At 38.6% G+C, this 19139-nt stretch overlaps 1 protein-coding gene across 1 annotated transcript; it reads left to right on the plus strand.

Moving 5' to 3' along the window:
• Nucleotides 1–11978: 11978 nt before the first annotated feature.
• On the plus strand, nt 11979–13903 carry LOC115151309 (ras-related and estrogen-regulated growth inhibitor-like protein). Its single transcript, XM_029695246.1, has 4 exons — nt 11979–12051; nt 12221–12274; nt 12387–12463; nt 13176–13903. Exons 1-4 carry the CDS (start codon nt 11979–11981, stop codon nt 13590–13592), a joined length of 621 nt encoding a protein of 206 aa, XP_029551106.1. The 3' UTR covers nt 13593–13903.
• The last annotated feature ends 5236 nt before the right edge of the window (nt 13904–19139 follow it).

Genomic DNA, 19139 nt, shown 5'->3' on the forward strand with positions numbered 1-19139 from the left:
AACCAGAGGGCCACAGTGAAAACAATAGCAAAAAGGGCTGCTTTGGAAGAGCTATTGCTGTAACCTCATTCACAAATAGGGACATTGGTTGCAGATCTGTCATATATTACTGTCTTACTGAGAATTATACAGACAGACACTACTCTGGTCCTGTGATGGTAAAAAAAGACTGATGCATGAACAAGGCCCTCAAAGCTCTCTTAATGTGGCTGTTCCACTTGATTCAGGTGGCAATACATCCATATTACTGGACTGAAGTCTATACATCAGTTGTATTTCTTATAACATTTAGAGGCAATTAATAAGAAACAAATGTGTGTAAATTACTATCTAGGGTTTGTTTATTGAGGTAAAAGGTAAGTGTTCCTTGGAGAAAACCCCCATGCTTTGTGACTTAACTACCGTGGATCATCTCTTTTGAAGTGCACTAATTGCTGCAGAATGAGAGGGGGAAATGATGTCCCTATCAACGCTGCTCTTCTCTGCTTTTGTGTACATTTGGCTGCAGTAATGAGACATCAGAATGGTATATCAGAGCTCTGGATAAAAATGATTAAGAGGGATATTAGGCATTTACTGCAGGAACGACATTTCCGCAACGTGGAGTTTGGACATATTCCCAAATTTTAATTTCAACGGACCAGTAATCTCTTTAATTAAACCCTCCCCACCCGGCACACTGAGCACAGTTAGAACTGGCAAATGAGGAGAAACAGACTTATACATCAACTGTCTCCTCAGCCATCCAAGGGATTCAGAGGGGAACTTAGAGCTAAGCTGTTTGTGAGACTGAAGGCATTATCCACCAAGTGGGTGGGATTTCACGGTCTCTCTGGGAAGAGGTGTCAAACTATCACTGCCACGTGCGATATAGTGTTAGATCATAAGAGGGTATAAAATAATTGTGAAGTTGTCGAGTTTTGAAAGGTTAATAATCTCCTTGGTAACAGAAGATTCCATGTCCTGAGTATGGTCTATAAGTCATCAACTGACAAGCAGTATGCATTTGGCGTGTGACATGAGTGGTGATAATTAATGTCAAAAAGCCATTTAAGAGGACACCAGATCCGAAAAGCCCACTGTCACAGTAGACACAAAACCCTGCAAGCTGTCCCGTGCGCTGCTTAATGTTTCATGAGGTTTACTGACTAATTTTGCTCCGCTGCAGTCCATCCGCTGCAGTCCATTAGAATAACTGGAAATGTATGTCTACGAGCTATGCTATTCCTGGACTTCACTGTGTCAAGAATTTTTGTGTTGCGTTACTATGATGTCAAACTTGGCTATATAGGAGTTGTACTGTAGATACATTGCCACAGTAACAGCAAGTCTGTAACATATTTTCACTTAATGTATGGAAACAGACCTTGATCCCTCCATGTGGACACAAGATGAGTTTCAGTACAATGTACAATAAGCCTACATTCTAACACAAAGTGACTAATCTTTGCATCAGCATGTAATTGTAGATTTGAAATTGGGCATTATGAAGTGTATAATCGACTTTTGTTTAGCAACGAAATACTATAAATTCCCACAGACTAAACTTCCAGTTAGTATGATTGCGGTTAGCATTCAGAATGGAGACTAGACTAAAAGAGGGAACTTGAGGCAAACATGCTTAATGATTCAGGGGGGTCTCACTCCAGAAAATCTGCTATAAATTTACATGGAATTTTCAAAGCTGCTGACTGTGCTCCCTTTGCCTCTAGCTCCATGACTACAGTGCAGAGAGGATTGTCCAGTGGTGGAAAAAGTATCCAATTGTCATACTTCAGTAAAAGTAAAGATACCTTAATAGAAAATGACTCAAGTAACCCAGTAAAATACAAAAAGTATTTTGTTTTAAATATACTTAAGTATCAAAAGTAAATGTAATTGCTAAAATATACTTAAGTATCAAAAGTCAAAGTAAAAGTATAAATAATTTCACATTCCTTGTCACAACGTCCACAGAAGGTGGCGCCTGTCCCAGAATTGCTGTGACATTCCTTATATTAAGCAAACCAGACGGCACGATTTTCTTGTTATTTTTTTATTTATGAATAGCCAGGGGCACACTCCAACAATCAGACATAATTTACAAACTAAGTATTTGTGTTTAGGGAGTTCGCCAGATCAGAGGCAGTAGGGATGACCAGGGATATTCTCTTGATAAGTCTCTGAATTGGGCCATTTTCCTGTCCTGATAAGCAATCAAAATGTAACGAGTCATTTTGGGTGTCAGGGAAAATGTGTGGAATAAAAATTACATTATTTTCTTTAGGAATGTAGTGAAGTAAAAGTAAACATTGTCAAAAATATAAATAGTGAAAATAAAGATACGCCAAAAAAACTACTTAAGTACTACTTAACATATTTTTACTTAAGTACTTTACACCGCTGGGATTGTCAACCCAATCCATTCCAAACCACTTAAGTAAGATTGTCTAGCTAAACGTGAAGGCATGGAAAGAGAGCAAGGAGCCTCCATTGTTTACAATGTGACAAGAGCCAGGCTGCCTTCCATCCACAATCACTCCTCTGCTCTGTTTTAATAGCAGGCTCAGTGATGCTTGACTGGGAAGACAACATGGAACATTTCATTACTCCCACCATGACTTACTATAATCTAGTGAGTGCTAGTTAACTGAGACTCTTCCTTTTATTCACCATGTCAGAAATCTCTCTATGCTGGACAGGGAAGGAACACACTTAGGGAAAAAGGCAGCGTTAGCTATCTTTAGTTTCTCGACTGTGTTGAGTCTCCTGATTACCTTTCAAACATCTATGCATGTTTCAGTGATAGTGTTTAGGTTTCACCACTGAGAATGTGGTGTTGGTGGAGCTACTTTGAAAATATAGTTTCACAAACTACCAGTTACTTCACACTAGAATACGTTTTAAGCTACGCTAAAGCTACCCTTAACAAAAATTAAGTTCACTTAACCAAAGTTACTTTGAAAAAGAAGTTCTCTACATCCAAACTACTCTGTGGAAAATTATCATATCTAAATCTGAAATGTCATAGGCTACAAATTGCAAGAACACTCACTCTGGAGTCAGCTGTTAACAGAATGTATAATTTAGCTTATTACACACAAAACCTATGTTCCAAGTGTGAATTAGGCAGTTCTGATCTTTAAACAAAGAAAGGAAATTCTTGCCTACTACACCCATATTTTCAGTTTTTTTGTTTAGCACCAAAAATTGTGTGCAGTTCCAGTAGTTAGCTACACGCTACATGGCAAAAAAGTAATTAACTACTGAAAACACTACCTAAATTAGAATTTAGTTCAACTACCACCAAGCTACTACAAAATGTAGTTAAATTACTAGTTGAACTACATGTAGTTCACTACTCCACAACACTGGCAGAATGTCAAACAGTACTAGTTTCGAGTGACTGAAAATAAAAACAGGTGTTGTTGCAGGAAATCAATCACACAGCCTATCTGACGGAATGCAACCTGAGAGGGAATGTGGGGGAGGGTATTATGGGTAATTTTAGGGACCGTTTAGGGACCATTATGAAACACTTACCATATTTATGCCATAAAATATTAATTGGCTGCTTTTCCCTGAGTAACAACCATTTCAGAAGTCAAGTGCAACTGAACTAAAAGCAACAAGTGAAGTCAGCCAGGGAGAGGTTGACAGCTTGGAACGAGGATTTCCTTGAGGCAATTTAAGACTACATCAGTAACAAAGCAGTGTTCAACAGTCTTCATGCATTCTGACTTCATATTATCATAATTCATTGCTGAAATTACTCATCGTAAGTATGTTATACGGCATTTTTACAATAGCTTTACCATAACCATTCTAATTCTATCAAGTCGATGGTTCTGAGATCACCCAATACCCTACCCACAACCAGAATCCCTCAGCTATTATAATATGTGGACTCATTTGTGTGAGTTTTGCAGAAAATAATAAAAGACTCATCGCCACATGAACAGCATATTTACACACTGATGATACTGTCTCCTCCCCCCTCTTAGAGCAGAAGTTTATTTTCAGCTGCATATGAAAAGACAGGGTGGTCCAGTCCTTTCTGCTCAGCCTGTAATCCTGAAGTTGCCAGTTGGGAGAGCTTCCTTCCTGATGGGGAAATGACATGCAAATAGCCTCCTCTTCCCTCCCTTACATCCAACCCTGCATGTACTGCAGCTGTCTAATGAAGGCATCATCTGCCTCTGATGAATTATGTCTTTACAGCTGCAATCAGCAGTAGAAACAATTAGAAAGCGTTCCCCCTGACCCTTGTTTTGATAAAAAGCTGAGGGATGGGCCTGGAGAAATGGAACCATTCTCAAATTCATAGACAGAACTATGGGTGCAAGAACTGACCATCCATGAGATCAACAATATTGTTTTAACCACGTTTTGAGGCTATAAAGTGTTTGTTTATATTTACATGATTTACAAACTTTGGAGTAAAACAAGCTTATATTTGGGGTTCTGATGGGGTATGACAGGTGAGCTAAGCTCATGAGGAATTTATAAGTTATATTCTTCAATAGTCAATGGGTAAATATCATTCATTTATAAGTCCAAAAATGAATGTAGCAACTGGTCCGAAGAACTGTCCTTTGGTTTAAGTCTGTAAAGAGGCACTCCAACACTCTTTACTGCATAATTAAGTTAAACAATTTTAGCATCTTTATCAGGAAATAATACAATTACAAAGATACATATTTGGCTTCATGCGCACTCTGATTTTGTTGTATCACTAAAACAAACAGCAAAAATGACATTTTGCGTGAAGGTTTTACAGCAAGTCTGTTGGCTAGACTCCAATACAGCCGGAGAAGGAAGCCTGTAGCTAGAATCAGATAGGAATCAGATGTAAGCCTACAGTATATGAGATTCAAATGCCTAATAAATTATCCTAAAAACATAAATCAAGAGGGAAGCTTGTGACTTATGAATGGATGAAGACCAGTCACCAGAGCATCTCTTAGCCAAGGTCCCTTCAGTGGCCTGGAAGGATCTGTGGGGCTGTCATTCAGTCAGCCTGTCTGAAGCTCCACCTCTCAGGAGAACAAATGACCCTAGCCAGGGCTGCAGTGATAAAGAACTCCCTCCCTCTAGTTTATGGCTCTGCCTGTGTACAGTGCAGTCAGGGACCGAGCAGAGGTGTGATGTATAGCACGGAGCCACACTCAGTTGTCCTGGCTAGTCGTGAAATAGTGCATGTCCAATAATTCAGCATAATGCACCATCCATTATGGCAGCTGTCAGATCAGTTTGTAAAGACGGGCAAACACATTGCTTTCCCTAGCCGCATATTTATCTTAAATGCACAGGCATTGCGATATTTCAGAGAAATCAATGGTTCCTGCAATTCGGCTGGCGAGGAAGCCCTGCTGAAAACGTCAATGAAAACATACAATCTAATCTATGGCAACAGAGAAAGCCACAGAGCACACTGTTCCGGACTCCGACAGATTCTAGATTTTTACAGATTCTTGCATATCTAACCTTTGTCGTCAAAAGTATCACATGCAAGACAGAACATAACTTTACTAGTAAAATACTGTTCTCAGTGAAATGTCTGTGTAAATGTAAGGTGTCCTGCAGGTGTCTCTGTACTAGTGTCCTTACAGGATGGGTTGGACACAGCCAGTCAGGTGAGTAGTCTACAATGGCAGTTAAATGTGGGATATCTGAATAAGCATCGCTTGGTTTCAAAAGAACATCAGGACTGTGAAATAGTTTTGTTGAAGCCAAGGCTTTACCAATAACAAATTAATATGGCATCATATCACAACTGTAGTTGGCTCAGTTTTAGTCTCTTTTATTCGCAGCAGGATTTTTCAGAGAGAATTACAAATCCAATGTAAATTTCACACAGGCTTGCTTGCCACTGTTGGCCTTTCATTTCCTTTTCATTCTATGTTTCTTAACACACCCTTGTATCAGGGGTAAGTGGAATGATCAAATATTTAAAGTAAGTGTGAGCTATGTCCATAAGAAGATTTATTTGCATAAGCACACACACAGCGGAGGGAGCTTCCGGTCAACCGGCTTTACATAAAAACATATTTTCAATGGAAATGTGCTATTTTCAATGTTCAATGTGCTCACTGTTGACAGTTGCATACTGTATGTGACAACATTTCTTAAAACTCTGAAAAAAGAAACATTACCATACTGATTTGAATATTTGCCATATAAATAAATGTATTATTAAGCCGTACGTCTGTATATTGGTTATGAAATGTAGAATAGTGGCAGCAGCAGTTTCCCATGGACAGGGAGCCAACCACAATCAGTAGGTCTACTGTATATGTCATTAAAGCAACCAATCTTCTGTTCAGGAGACATCCAACCTCTTCTCTCAGCTTTTAGCCGAAAGCAGTCACGTCAGAAATAATGAGAAGTAGAGAAAAATACTGTACTACTTCTTTAATAACCTCTACAGGATTGGTCTCCCCGCGCGGGACGGTTGAACTAACGTAGGCTAATGTGGTTAGCATGAGGTTGTAAGTAACAAGTACATTTCCCAGGACATAGACATATCTTATATGGGCAGAAAGCTTAAATTCTTGTTAGTCTAACTGCACTGTCCAATTTACAGTAGCTATTACAGTGAAAGAATAACATGTTATTGTTTGAGGAGAGTGCACAGTTATGAACTTGAAAATGTATCAATAAACCAATTAGGCACATTTGGGCAGACTTGATAGAACATTTTGAACAGAAATACAATGGTTTATTGGATCAGTCTAAAACCATGCACATACACTGCTGCCATCTAGTGGCCAAATCGAAATTGCGCCTAACCTGGAATAATACATGGTTACCTTTCTCTTGCATTTCAAAGATGATGAAACAATAAAAAATAAATACGGATGTTTTTTTCTTTGTATTATCTTTTACCAGATCTAATGTGTTATATTCTCCTACATTAATTTCACATTTCCACAAACTTGAAAGTGGGTCCTGAGCTACAGGCAGTTAGATTTGGGCATGTCATTTTAGGCAAAAAATTGAAAAAAAGGTCCGTTCCTTAAGAGGTTTTAATCTCTGCCCAAAGTACTTTTAACTACAAGGGACCATTAGCACTTACAGCAATGAATGAATTATTAGCTCATGCTTACAGCGTGCAGTTTCCCTATGCTAAATTACCATGTTGCCATAGGTTGTCTTTTACATTCCAAATAAAACCTGTCTAAAAGGAATACAGTAGTAAGAAACGCATGGTCAAAACCCCTTTTAGCATTCTTAATGTGTTGTTAAAGTAAGGGGAGGAATTTTGAGAGTGGATTTACCATCTGAAATTCAATGCATGTCTTTATTGCAACATAGCTTTCTCAAACAGGTCATACAACATTTAACGACCAAGGGTCTGTTTTTCCTTTGTTATTTCTGGGCCTGTGTTATCTACAGTTAACTGCAGTTGTTATTAACAATTTTAGCATCAGACTGTAGGCCTACTTTAACATTTAGAGACCGTATCAGTTCATACAACAATAACACTGCCACTCAGGTCAGAGAATATACTGTAGACCCACTGTCCATACAGCAGATGAATCGAGTTCGCTCCACACTTTTCCCTCACCCTCAATTTGCTGTCTACACAGATTCCAATCATTGCACATCATCCAGCACATTTGGCTGTGCCTAATGACTGTCACACTAATGAATAATCAGTGTTATGCCATTTAAGTACTTCAGTTGACTTCAAGAGACAAATCTGACAAAAATAGACTAATACTCCCAGGGTACACAGTTAAATGGACTGTGGCATGCACAATTATGGAAATCTATTTCAGGAAACATTCATAAAATAATTGGTTTATTATTATAAAGTCATTACACAATCATAGTGACTTTCTATATTTTTTATTTGCACAATACCCACTGACTACAGAAGTCCACTGACTACAGAATATTCAGCATTGGCAATGAGAGGCCAATAATGTTGTCAGACTCTAATCTAAATCTATGACGTTAAAATGCCTATTTACTCTGTTCCATCTGACTGCACAATCCACTGTCTCATCAGCCAAGCCAGGCTACTTCTAAACTTGATCTCCACTATAAAAAGCATCTAAACATTATCTTACATTTCTTTTAGACAAACCTTTACTTTTTAACAGCGGAGATTTGCATAAACCTTGCTGTCGACATTTGCAACATTGTTTCAATATTCAAATTCGATCTCCAGCTGTCCCATAGTAGAAGGAACGTGTCCGGGAGTCGGGACGAGATAGACAGGCAGGCAGCATTTCTACATAATCTTTTACGGATAAATACAAAAAAATGTCAATTGAAAAAAGGTAAAATTAAACAAAGTGCAGCTAGTTTGCAGTCTTTCCAGCTTCAGTTAAGTGATTGTGTTAGCTGTGTTGTTGGCTAGCTTCTGTCTGAACAACAGTGTCCTGACAAGTAACAGCTGTGCCAATATATTCTCCAAACACTGGCTTCTTGGGCATTATCGCTTAAATACGACCCTTTTTCATCTGAGAAAGAATGTATCACTTCACTGACAGGGAAACAAAAGTGCCTCTGACACCCGTGTTGTATTTCACACACAGGTGCAATAATAATAACAACTATGTTATGGCTTCTGACAGCATGGGAAATTAAATAACTGTTTTCAGGTGGAAGACAGTGGCAACTGAATTCTCAATGGTAATCGTTAGCATATACAGTAGGTCCAATAAACCAAGTTACTCGTTCATAAAATACCCGAGAGTTGTGTATGTATAATATAATTTTTTCAGATCCTATTTTTTGGTATCCATTTGTACTCGTTGCCTTTTTAAGTGCACAGACTACGATCAGATTTTTTATTGAGCTAATATTTTCAAGTATTCTGATTTATTGTGTGGCAGTATGCATGGTAACTGGTGGCTATCATCTAATTTCCAACACCTTTTTTCAAACTAAATAAATTTGATCCAGACCATAACATGTTGCTCTTAATTACCTGAAATAAATTATTCATAATGGCATGCTCTGTGTTGATTGACTCCATCTGTTGGCCTAATTTCTAAATGACTATCAAAACTATACCAAGACAAGAGGTGTGGATACTTCAGTTCTGAAGAAAGTAACATTCTGCAACTGCATATTACATATTATGTTTAACTATTTAATACAGCTAGCCTATGACCTTTTCAAACAAGCTTACAATTCCTATCAAAGTACAACGCAGTTGTATTAAGGGGCCTATTTTCAGCAAGGTTCCCTTTCATGTAACAATTTGCAGAGCTTTTATTTCATAAGCAATATGGTATGCGAAGGTGCTGTATCTCAAGGGATCGACAATGATTTCTTTGCATGGACAAATATGGTGCATTTCTTTCAAACATATTGAAAGGATCATATGGATATGTTTATTTGCTTTATAAAATGTTGGCATATTATCAAAGACAACACTGTTTTCTAACTGTACATGTATAATACAGATGTTTTCACTATGTCAGAGCATCTATCTTATCTGTAATATTGGCATTCTACATTACACTAATAAAAGGAAGGGAAATAAATGCATTCGAGTACAATTCTACTTGCAGAGAAAAAAGTAACTGCTATGTACAAAAAGCCAAATACACTATATACACAAAAGTATGTGGACACCGCTTCAAATTAGTGGATTCGGCCATTTCAGGTGTATAAAATAGAGCACAGCGCCATGCAATCTCCACAGACAAACATTGTCAGTAGAATGGCCATACTGAAGAGCTCAGTTACTTTCAACGTGGCACCGTCATAGGATGCCACCTTTCCAACAAGTCAGTTCGTCAAACTTCTGCCCTGCTAGAGCTGCCCTGATCAACTGTAAGTGCTGTTATTGTGAAGTGGAAATGTCTAGGAGCAACAACGGCTCACAGAACGGGGCCGCCGAGTGCTAAAGCGCCTAACGCGTAAAAATCGTCTGTCCTTGGTTGCAACACTCACTACCGAGTTTCAAACTGCCTCAGGAAGCAACGTCAGCGCAATAACTGTTCGTCGGGAGCTTCATGAAATGGGTTTCCATGGCCGAGCAGCCGCACACAAGCCTAAGATTAACATGTGCAATGCCAAACATTGGCTGGAGTGGTGTAAAGCTCACCGCCATTAGATTCTGGAGCAGTGAAAACGAGTTTCTGGCAGTCCGACTGACGAATCTGGGTTTGGCAGACGCCAGGAGAACGCCACCTGCCCCAATGCATAGTGCCAACTATAAAGTTTGGTGGAGGAGGAATAATGGTCTGGAGCTGTTTTTCATTGTTCGGGATAGGACCCTTAACTTTACAGAATACAATGACATTGTACACGATTCTGTGCTTCCAACTTGGCAACAGTGGCAACAGTTTGGGGAAGGCTCTTTCCTGTTTCAGCATGACAATGCCTCCGCGCACAAAGCGAGGTCCATACAGAAATGGTTTGTCAAGATCGGTGTGGAAGAACTTGACTACACAGAGCCCTGACCTCAACCCCATCGAACACCATTGGCAGAATTGGAACGCCGACTGCGAGCCAGGCCTAATCGCCCGACCTCACTAATGCTCTTGTGGCTGAATGGAAGCAAATACCCGCAACAATGTTCCAACATCTAGTGTTAAACCTTCAGAGAAGAGTGGAGGCTGTTATAGCAGCGAAGGGAGGACCAACTCCATATTAATGCCCATGATTTTGGAATGAGATGTTTGACGAGAAGGTGTCCACATACTTTTGGTAATGTAGTGTATCTTAATATCACATTACCCAGCTTTCTGATAATGGAATTATTGTATATACAGTCAGCCTGCAGTAAACTATCAGTGTGCCTTGTGATTTGAGCTAACAAAGATCTAAGCCTAATCTAAACCTCTAAGATCTAAAGGACTAAACCTTATTACAACCTGTCATTTCAACATTCTTTCCTTATGTTATAAAGCAGTCAGTGAGGAGGAGCCCTGTTATTATTCTAAGAAAAAAATCATGCCCTTTTCAAGTGAAACCAAAATACATTTAAAGTATACACTATTAGCTATATCTTCCAATTACAAAGCAGTAACACAACTCAAATTGTGGTTATTGGTTATTCTTCTGAACTATTTTCTATCATTCACTCCTGCTAAATTAGGATGGCAAATAATTCACCTCAACTTTTCATTTAGAAAAGGGAAAAAAAGTCAGTCACAGTAATGTCTTTAGGTTATATTTGAAAAGTGTGTTTCCAGCAAACCAAATTTGGTTCTGTGAAAGTTCCCAGAACATTCGTTAGGTCGTGGCAAAATCTAGTGGGCTACAGTCATACCTGTTGATGCCAAAATTATCAAATGTTCTGCTTCCATCTAGTGGTTGGTTGTAATATCACAGCACACGTTTGGTTACATAGTACTGTAGCTTTTACAAACGACTCAAAAGTTTCATTGTGTTGTTTGCTGCTAGTTACATATAAACAAAAAAATTGTTTCGCAATTATTTACATTTAGATAATCATATTCAGATAGTAAGTGTACAGTATACATAAAATGCAATCTTGTAGGCCTATTGTATAAATTACACACACTTGCAAAATATTAGTTTCCACTCCCCCTTTGCATGCAAACACGTTTTGACGTTGTCCTTAAAAAAAAAAAGATTATCTTTGGTAGCAAAGTAATCATACCTTATCTTACACCACTCAATAGTAAAGCACAACAACAGTTTTCCCAATACTGTATGCAAATTCTCAACAGACACTATCCTCATGCGTATGCGTAATTGCCATTTGGAAGATACAATGATTATATCCACAAACTTTAAAAATAATGTGAGGTATATTTTGTAAATACGTGTGCTGCAAACGTGTTGGTTATTCAAAAGTCGGGTTAGGTTGAGATATTCTTTACCCTAAGACAATAGTTTTCTTCACTCTTTAGGCTATGCTAAATAAAATCCAGAATGGAATGGAGCGGAACAGCCCCCTTAACAAGTGTGCGCACCACTCCTTGGGGCATAAAACTCCTCTCTGCTATTCAACATCTTAGATGGTCTTGAGCCAGTCGGACCAATAAACAGCAGAAAGAATAATGACAGGCCTCAACGCTTTAAAATTGGATGCTAATGTAGTAGTTCTTGGGAAAGACAGGGTTGGTAAATCTGGTGAGACCAAATCTCTCATTATTTATCGTTTTGTGCAATGTATTCAAGTCTACAGTGCAATGGTCAGTGGACCATTCTGGCATTTCTAACTGGATCCATTCCTTTCCTCAACATACTTAGTAGGATGATGATGATGACGACGATGATGATGATGATGATTGTTTCACAGCGTTGACAGTCTGCTTTTTAAGTAGAAGATTCATTGGAGAATATGGGAATATTGGTAAGTTTTGTTTGTCTGTCATCACCAGATATTGTAATATCAAGCTAACATTTGACTATTGTAGGCCTATACAGTACAACTAAATTACTATTTGTCTGTTAATTGCTTTCAGAATCAATCTACAGCCACAATGTTGTCATGGATGGAAGGGACATAACTTTTAACATCTGGGATTCACCATGTTGTCAGGTATTACGAAATGTTAACATTCAATCTGTTATAATGCAGGTTAGTGTTTTTCATCATGAATCTTGTTATAGAGGCAGCTCTGCAGAGTGGTCAATAGCAGGCACAGCCACAAAGTCATAAAATCTGAATTTAAACCTAACATTAACCCTAACCTTAACCACACTACTAACCCTAATGCCTAACCCTAACCTTAAATGAAGGTCAGAAAGCTAACTTATTTTCATGCATTTTTACAATAGAGCCAAATTTGACTTAGCAGCTGACTTATCTAAGGGAAAATCACTCAGTTCTGCCTCATGTCAAGACACGCCAACCTGCTGTTATAATATGCCATCATCATGATGTCTGAAACTGTATTCAGTCCTTTGAAATTACTGCAAGAATTCAGTATATTTGGCATCTTATACAGAGCACTTCAGTTAATCATAGGCTTCTTTATAAGTGCCTTTATGGTAGACAGATTTATGATGCTGCCATTTTCCCATACTGTAGTGAGTATTACTGCAGAGAAGCACCTGGTTGTCTTTGGCATGAATGAGTCCACTTTTACTAGCACCATGCACGACCACAATGACTGGACACAATCAGAGAAATAGGGCTTACATGGACTGACTAACTTATCCCAGATTCTTCCTTTCCCAGTACATAACCTATCATCACTCTTTGATCCAAGCAAGCCTATAAAAATTGTATATCTTTTAACCTTTTCCAGGATCTGTCCATTGAGACCTCCCCATATGAGAAGAAAGTCCAGTGGGCGAACGGTTTTGTCCTGGTCTACAGCATCTGTGACAGGGCCAGCTTCAACTCTGTCACCAAGCTGATCCAGTCCATTAAGGACTTCCAGGGCATGGTCAAGGTGCCCATGGTGATCGTAGATAACAAGAGGGACCTGAATCACAGATGGACAGTCCTCAGTGAGGAGGGCAGAATGCTAACCCTGACAATAGACTGCCAGTTCTATGTGGTTTCAGCTGCTGAGAACTACTACAGTGTCCTAATGGTGTTTCACGGACTAATAGACAGGATATGGGAGTCCAAGTCTGCCATCAAGAAGCAAGCTGGAATTAAAGACATTGTGAAAAGCATGTCTGCAGTTTTTGCCAGGAGACGGACGGATTCGCTGTGAGACTATGGCACAGGGAGGAAGACATTGTATACTGTAATCAATGTATGCATAGGTCTGAAATGAGTTGTTGTATGATGTCTGTGCTCTGGCATCAGGACATGACTTGGTATGTGACAAAGGGATCCAGAGACTGCCTTATGGCTAACACACGACAATGAAGGGCAGAAACAGGGGCAGTTGGCATTGTAGTTGTGGAAATGGCAGTGATGGAAAAAGTGCCCAATTGTCATACTTGAGTAAAAGTGAAGATACCTTAATAGAAAATGACTGAAGTAAAAGTGAAAGTAACCCAGTAAAATACTACTTGAATAAAAGTCTAAAAGTATTTAGTTTTAAATATACTTAAGTGTCAAAGTAAATTTACATTCCTTATATATTAATTTACATTCCTTATATTTAGCAAACCAGACGGCACAATTTTTATATTTCTTTCTATGGATAGCCACTCCAACACTCAGACATCATTTACAAACGAAGCATTTGTGTTTAGGGAGTCCGCCAGATCAGAGGCAGTAGGGATGACCAGGGATATTCTCTTGATAAGTGTGTGAATTGGGACATTTTCCTGTTCTGATAAGCATTCAAAATGTAACGAGTAATTTTGGGTGTCAGGGCAAATGTATGGAGTAAAAATTACATTATTTTCTTCAGGAATGTAGTGAAGTAAAAAACGACTTAAGTAGTACTTTAACATATTTTTACTTAAGTACTTAACACTACTGGGAAATGGAGACTAGTACCCAAAGTTATTGCTGTAGTTGTGGCTGACTGCTGCAGGAAAGGACTGACTTGGAGAGAGCACACTATGCACAGAGATTGTAGATCTTGTATATTATTTACAATGAAACAATTCCTTTATTTAACTGACTAGTAGCTGCTCTTTACACTGAATACTTTTGCAAATAAATGCATATGAATATCATGGCCAGTGACCAGTCCAGTGACATTCTGTGGCCGTCTGGGAAAAGGTGCCAAAGTTAGCTCATAAAGAGATAAATTATATTTGATCAAATTACTATTATCCTTAACCCAATATCAACTATTGCAGGGCAAACACTTAATAATTACTTTCATACACAAACATTACTTTTTTAAACCAACATGAGCACTTTTCATATCAATATTGTTTGTCACCAAGATGAGTGACAAGGCTCCTGGAAATGAATCCAATATTGGGATGTAGCTTAAGTGATAAACACTTGAGATAAGTATATGTGTCACGACTTCCGCCGAAGTAGGTGCCTCTCCTTGTTCGGGCGGCGTTCGATGGTTGACGTCACCGGCTTTCTAGCCTCCACCGATCTACATTTCTTTTTCCATTTGTTTTGTCTGTATTGTTCACACCTGGTTCCCATTTCGTTTGAATTATTTCCCTATTTAACCCTCTGCAGCCATCATGGTTTTGTGCGTGTTTATTGTTGTCAGTTGTCTCGTTTATGCGATTCTGGATTTTCGTTCTCCTTGCTGGAAGATTGATTTTGAGTAAAGTTACTATTAGTACTCATCTCTGTGTCCTGCGCCTGACTCCGCCTAACCCACATCACCTAGACTCTGACAATATGTATACATTTATGTTTATATTCCTATACTGAAATGAAATAAAAACATTTTTTATTGCTATGAGCTGAATAAAACCCCTATACCGTCATCTTATTTTAATTTTATTTAACCTTTATTTAACTAGGCAAGTCAGTTAAGAACAAATTCTTATTTTCAATGACGGCCTAGGAACAGTGGGTTAACTGCATTGTTATTGACATCTTATTGAATTTATGTATGGGAATACTGGAATAAATATTGACTGTGCAGTAGAGTTTGTAAATTACTCTTCTTGTAACGTCAGCAACCAATACAGTAGCAGCTTTTGCTACAATCTAAATCACCAGTCAAACACTTGTCAAGATACAACATCCTCTGAATATAGGGACATGTAGGAATATTTGACCCTGTTGATGAGAAAATTCCAGCCTACCCCAGACAGAATAATGAGCAGAACATGGCAGATGGAACAAATATAACTGTTCTGTTCATCATCCCACCAGTTCAAGGCAAATAAGGATTTAATGTGAAGTGAGGATATGTAAACATAGACACATGCTATTAAGAAACAGTAATGAAAGTGTCATATTTCATTTCATGCATGTCCCTCATCCTGATAATATGTGGGTTATTTCTTCAAGACAGTCTTTTGTTCAACATTTTCCCATGGCAGGCAGTAAGAAGGAAAGATGGATCCCCAGAGTCAGATTTTTTCTCAAATCCAATTTATTAATCCCTCTAATGACAGCGGTAAAGACACAGAGCTCAATGTGGACAGGATCAAGGCGTGTCGCTTCATTGATCTGTCTGTTCTTAATGATTTAAAGCTAATGAGCACAGTCACATTATTTCAGACATGCTTATATGTCTTCTATTGGGTATTTGACAACAGAATAAGAGGCATTCTTTCAAGCAAAGTCTTGGCCCTCGTTTTATGTTTGCCATATCACAAAGACACACACATCATACACAGTACCAACCAGTTAAAAGTTGGGACACAGACTCATTCAAGGGTTTTGTAAATGTTTTACTATTTTCTACATTGTAGAATAATAGTGAAGACATCAAACTATGAAGTAACACAGATGGAATCATGTAGTAACCAAAAAAGTGTTAAACAAAAAAAAGTATATTTTATATTTGAGACTCTTCAAAGTAGCCACCCCTTGCCTTGATGACAGCTTTGCACACTCTTGGCATTCTCTCAACCAGCTTTGTGAGGTAGTCATCTGGAATGCATTTCAATTAACAGGTGTGCCTTGTTAATAGTTAATTTGTGTAATTTCTTTCCTTCTTAATACGTTTGAAAAAATCACAGTTGTGTTGTGGCAAGGTAGGGGTGGTATATAGAGTTAATTTTATATTATGGCAAGAACAACTCAAATAAGCAAAGAGAAACAAAAGTCCATCATTACTTTAACCTGTTGGGGCTAGGTATTTTCACGGCCGGATAAATAATGTACCCGATTTAAAGTGGTTACTACTCTTGCCCAGAAACGGGAATATGCATATAATTAGTAGATTTGGATAGAAACACTCTAACGTTTCTAAATCTGTTTGAATGGTGTCTGTGAGTATAACATAACTCATATGGCAGGCCAAAACCTGAGAAGATTCCATACAGGAAGTGCCTTGTCTGACAATTTGTTGTCTTTCTTGTGCATCTCTATCGAAAATACAGCATCTGTGCTGTAATGTGACACTTTCTAAGGCTTCCATTGGCTCTCTAAAGCCACCAGAAAGTGGAATGGGGTGTCTGCTGTCTCTGGGCAAAGTACAGCAGGAGAGTTTGTAAGTGGTCAGCCTGGGGACAGTGAGACTGAGATGCGCGTTCACGAGAATTCTCCATTTTTTTCTTTCAGCCTTTGAATGAATACAACGTTGCCCGGTTGGAATATTATTGCTATTTTACGAGAAAAATAGCATAAAAATGGATTTTAAACAGCGTTTGACATGCTTCTAAGTACGGTAATGGAATTTTTGGTCACGAAATGCGCTCGCGCGTTACCCTTCGGATAGTGACCTGAGCGCACGAACAAAATGGAGGTATTTGGATATAACTATGGATTATTTGGAACCAAAACAACATTTGTTGTTGAAGTAGAAGTCCTGGGAGTGCATTCTGACGAAGAACAGCAAAGGTAATCCAATTTTTCTAATAGTAATTCTGAGTTTAGTGAGCCCCAAACTTGATGGGTGTCAAAATAGCTAGCCGTGATGGCCGAGCTATGTACTCTGAATATTGCAAAATGTGCTTTCACCGAAAAGCTATTTTAAAATCGGACATAGCGTTTGCATAAAGGTGTTCTGTATCTATAATTCTTAAAATAATTGTTATGTATTTTCTCAACATTTATCATGAGTAATTTAGTAAATTCACCGGAAGTTTTTGGTGGGTATGCTAGTTCTGAACATCACATGCTAATGTAAAAAGCAGTTTTTTGATATAAATATGAACTTGATTGAACAAAACATGCATGTATTGTATAACATAATGTCCTAGGAGTGTCATCTGATGAAGATCATCAAAGGTTAGTGCTGCATTTAGCTGTGGTTTTGGTTTTTGTGACATATATGCTTGCTTTGAAAATGGCTGTGTGATTATTTTTGGCAGGGTACTCTCCTGACATAATCTAATTTTTTGCTTTCGCTGTAAAGCCTTTTTGAAATCGGACAATGTGGTTAGATTGACGAGAGTCTTGTATTTCAAATGGTGTAAAATAGTCATATGTTTGAGAAATTGAAGTTATTGCATTTTTGAGGTATTTGTATTTCGCGCCACATGATTCCACTGGCTGTTGACTAGGGTGGGACGCAAACGTCACACCTAGCCCAGAGAGGTTTTAAGACATGAAGGTCAGTCAATTCTGAACATTTCAAGAACTTTGAAAGTTTCTTCAAGTGTAGTCGCAGAAACCATCAAGCGCTATGATGAAACTGGCTCTCATGAGGACCGCCACAGGAAAGGAAGACCCAGAGTTACCTCTGCTGCAGTGGATAAGTTCATTAGAGTTAACTGCACCTCAGATTGCAGCCCACATAAATGCTTCACAGAGTTTAATTAACAGACACATCTCAACATCAACTGTTCAGAGGAGACTGCTTGAATCAGGCGTTCATGGTTGAATTGCTACAAAGAAATCACTACCATAGGACACCAATAAGAAAAATGGACGTTAGACTGGTGGAAATCTGTCCTTTGGTCTGATGAGTTCAAATTGGAGATTTTTGGTTCGAACTGCCATGTCTTTGTGAGACGCAGAGTAGGTAAACGGATGATCTCCACATGTGTGGTTCCCACCGTAAAGCATGGAGGTGTGATGGTGTGGGGGTGCTTTGCTGGTGACATTTTCTGTGATTTATTTACAATTCAAGGCACACTTAACCAGCATGGCTACCACAGCATTCTGCAGCGATACACCATCCTATCTGCTTTGTGCTTAGTGGGACTATCATTTGTTTTTCAACAGGACGATGTCACAACACACCTTCAGGCTGTGTAAGGGCTATTTGACCACAAAGGAGAGTGATGAAGTGCTGCATCAGATGACCTGGCCTCCACAATCACCCGACCTCAAACCAATTGAGATGGTTTGGGATGAGTTGGACCGCAGAGTGAAGAAAAAGCAGCCAACAAGAGCTCAGCGTATGCGGGAACTCCTTCGAAACTGTTGGAAAAGCATTCCAGGTAAAGCTGGTTGAGAGAATGCCAAGAGTGTGCAAAGCTGTCATCAAGGCAAAGGGTGGCTACTTTGAAGAATCTGAAATATAAAATGTATTTTGATTTGTTTAACACTTTTTTGGTTACTACATGATTCCATATGTGTTATTTCATAGTTTTGATGTATTCACTATGATTATACAATGTAGAAAATAGTAAAAATAGAGAAAAACCCTTGAATGAGTAGGTGTGTCCAAAATTTTGACTGGTACAGCAAGTCCTACTCAAGGGCCTTCAACACACCTGATTGCAATAAAGCTCTACAAATACTGTTGCAATGGCTGAAT

Source organism: Salmo trutta, chromosome 17 (assembly GCF_901001165.1).
Source record: "Salmo trutta chromosome 17, fSalTru1.1, whole genome shotgun sequence".
Taxonomy (NCBI): Eukaryota; Metazoa; Chordata; class Actinopteri; order Salmoniformes; family Salmonidae; genus Salmo; species Salmo trutta.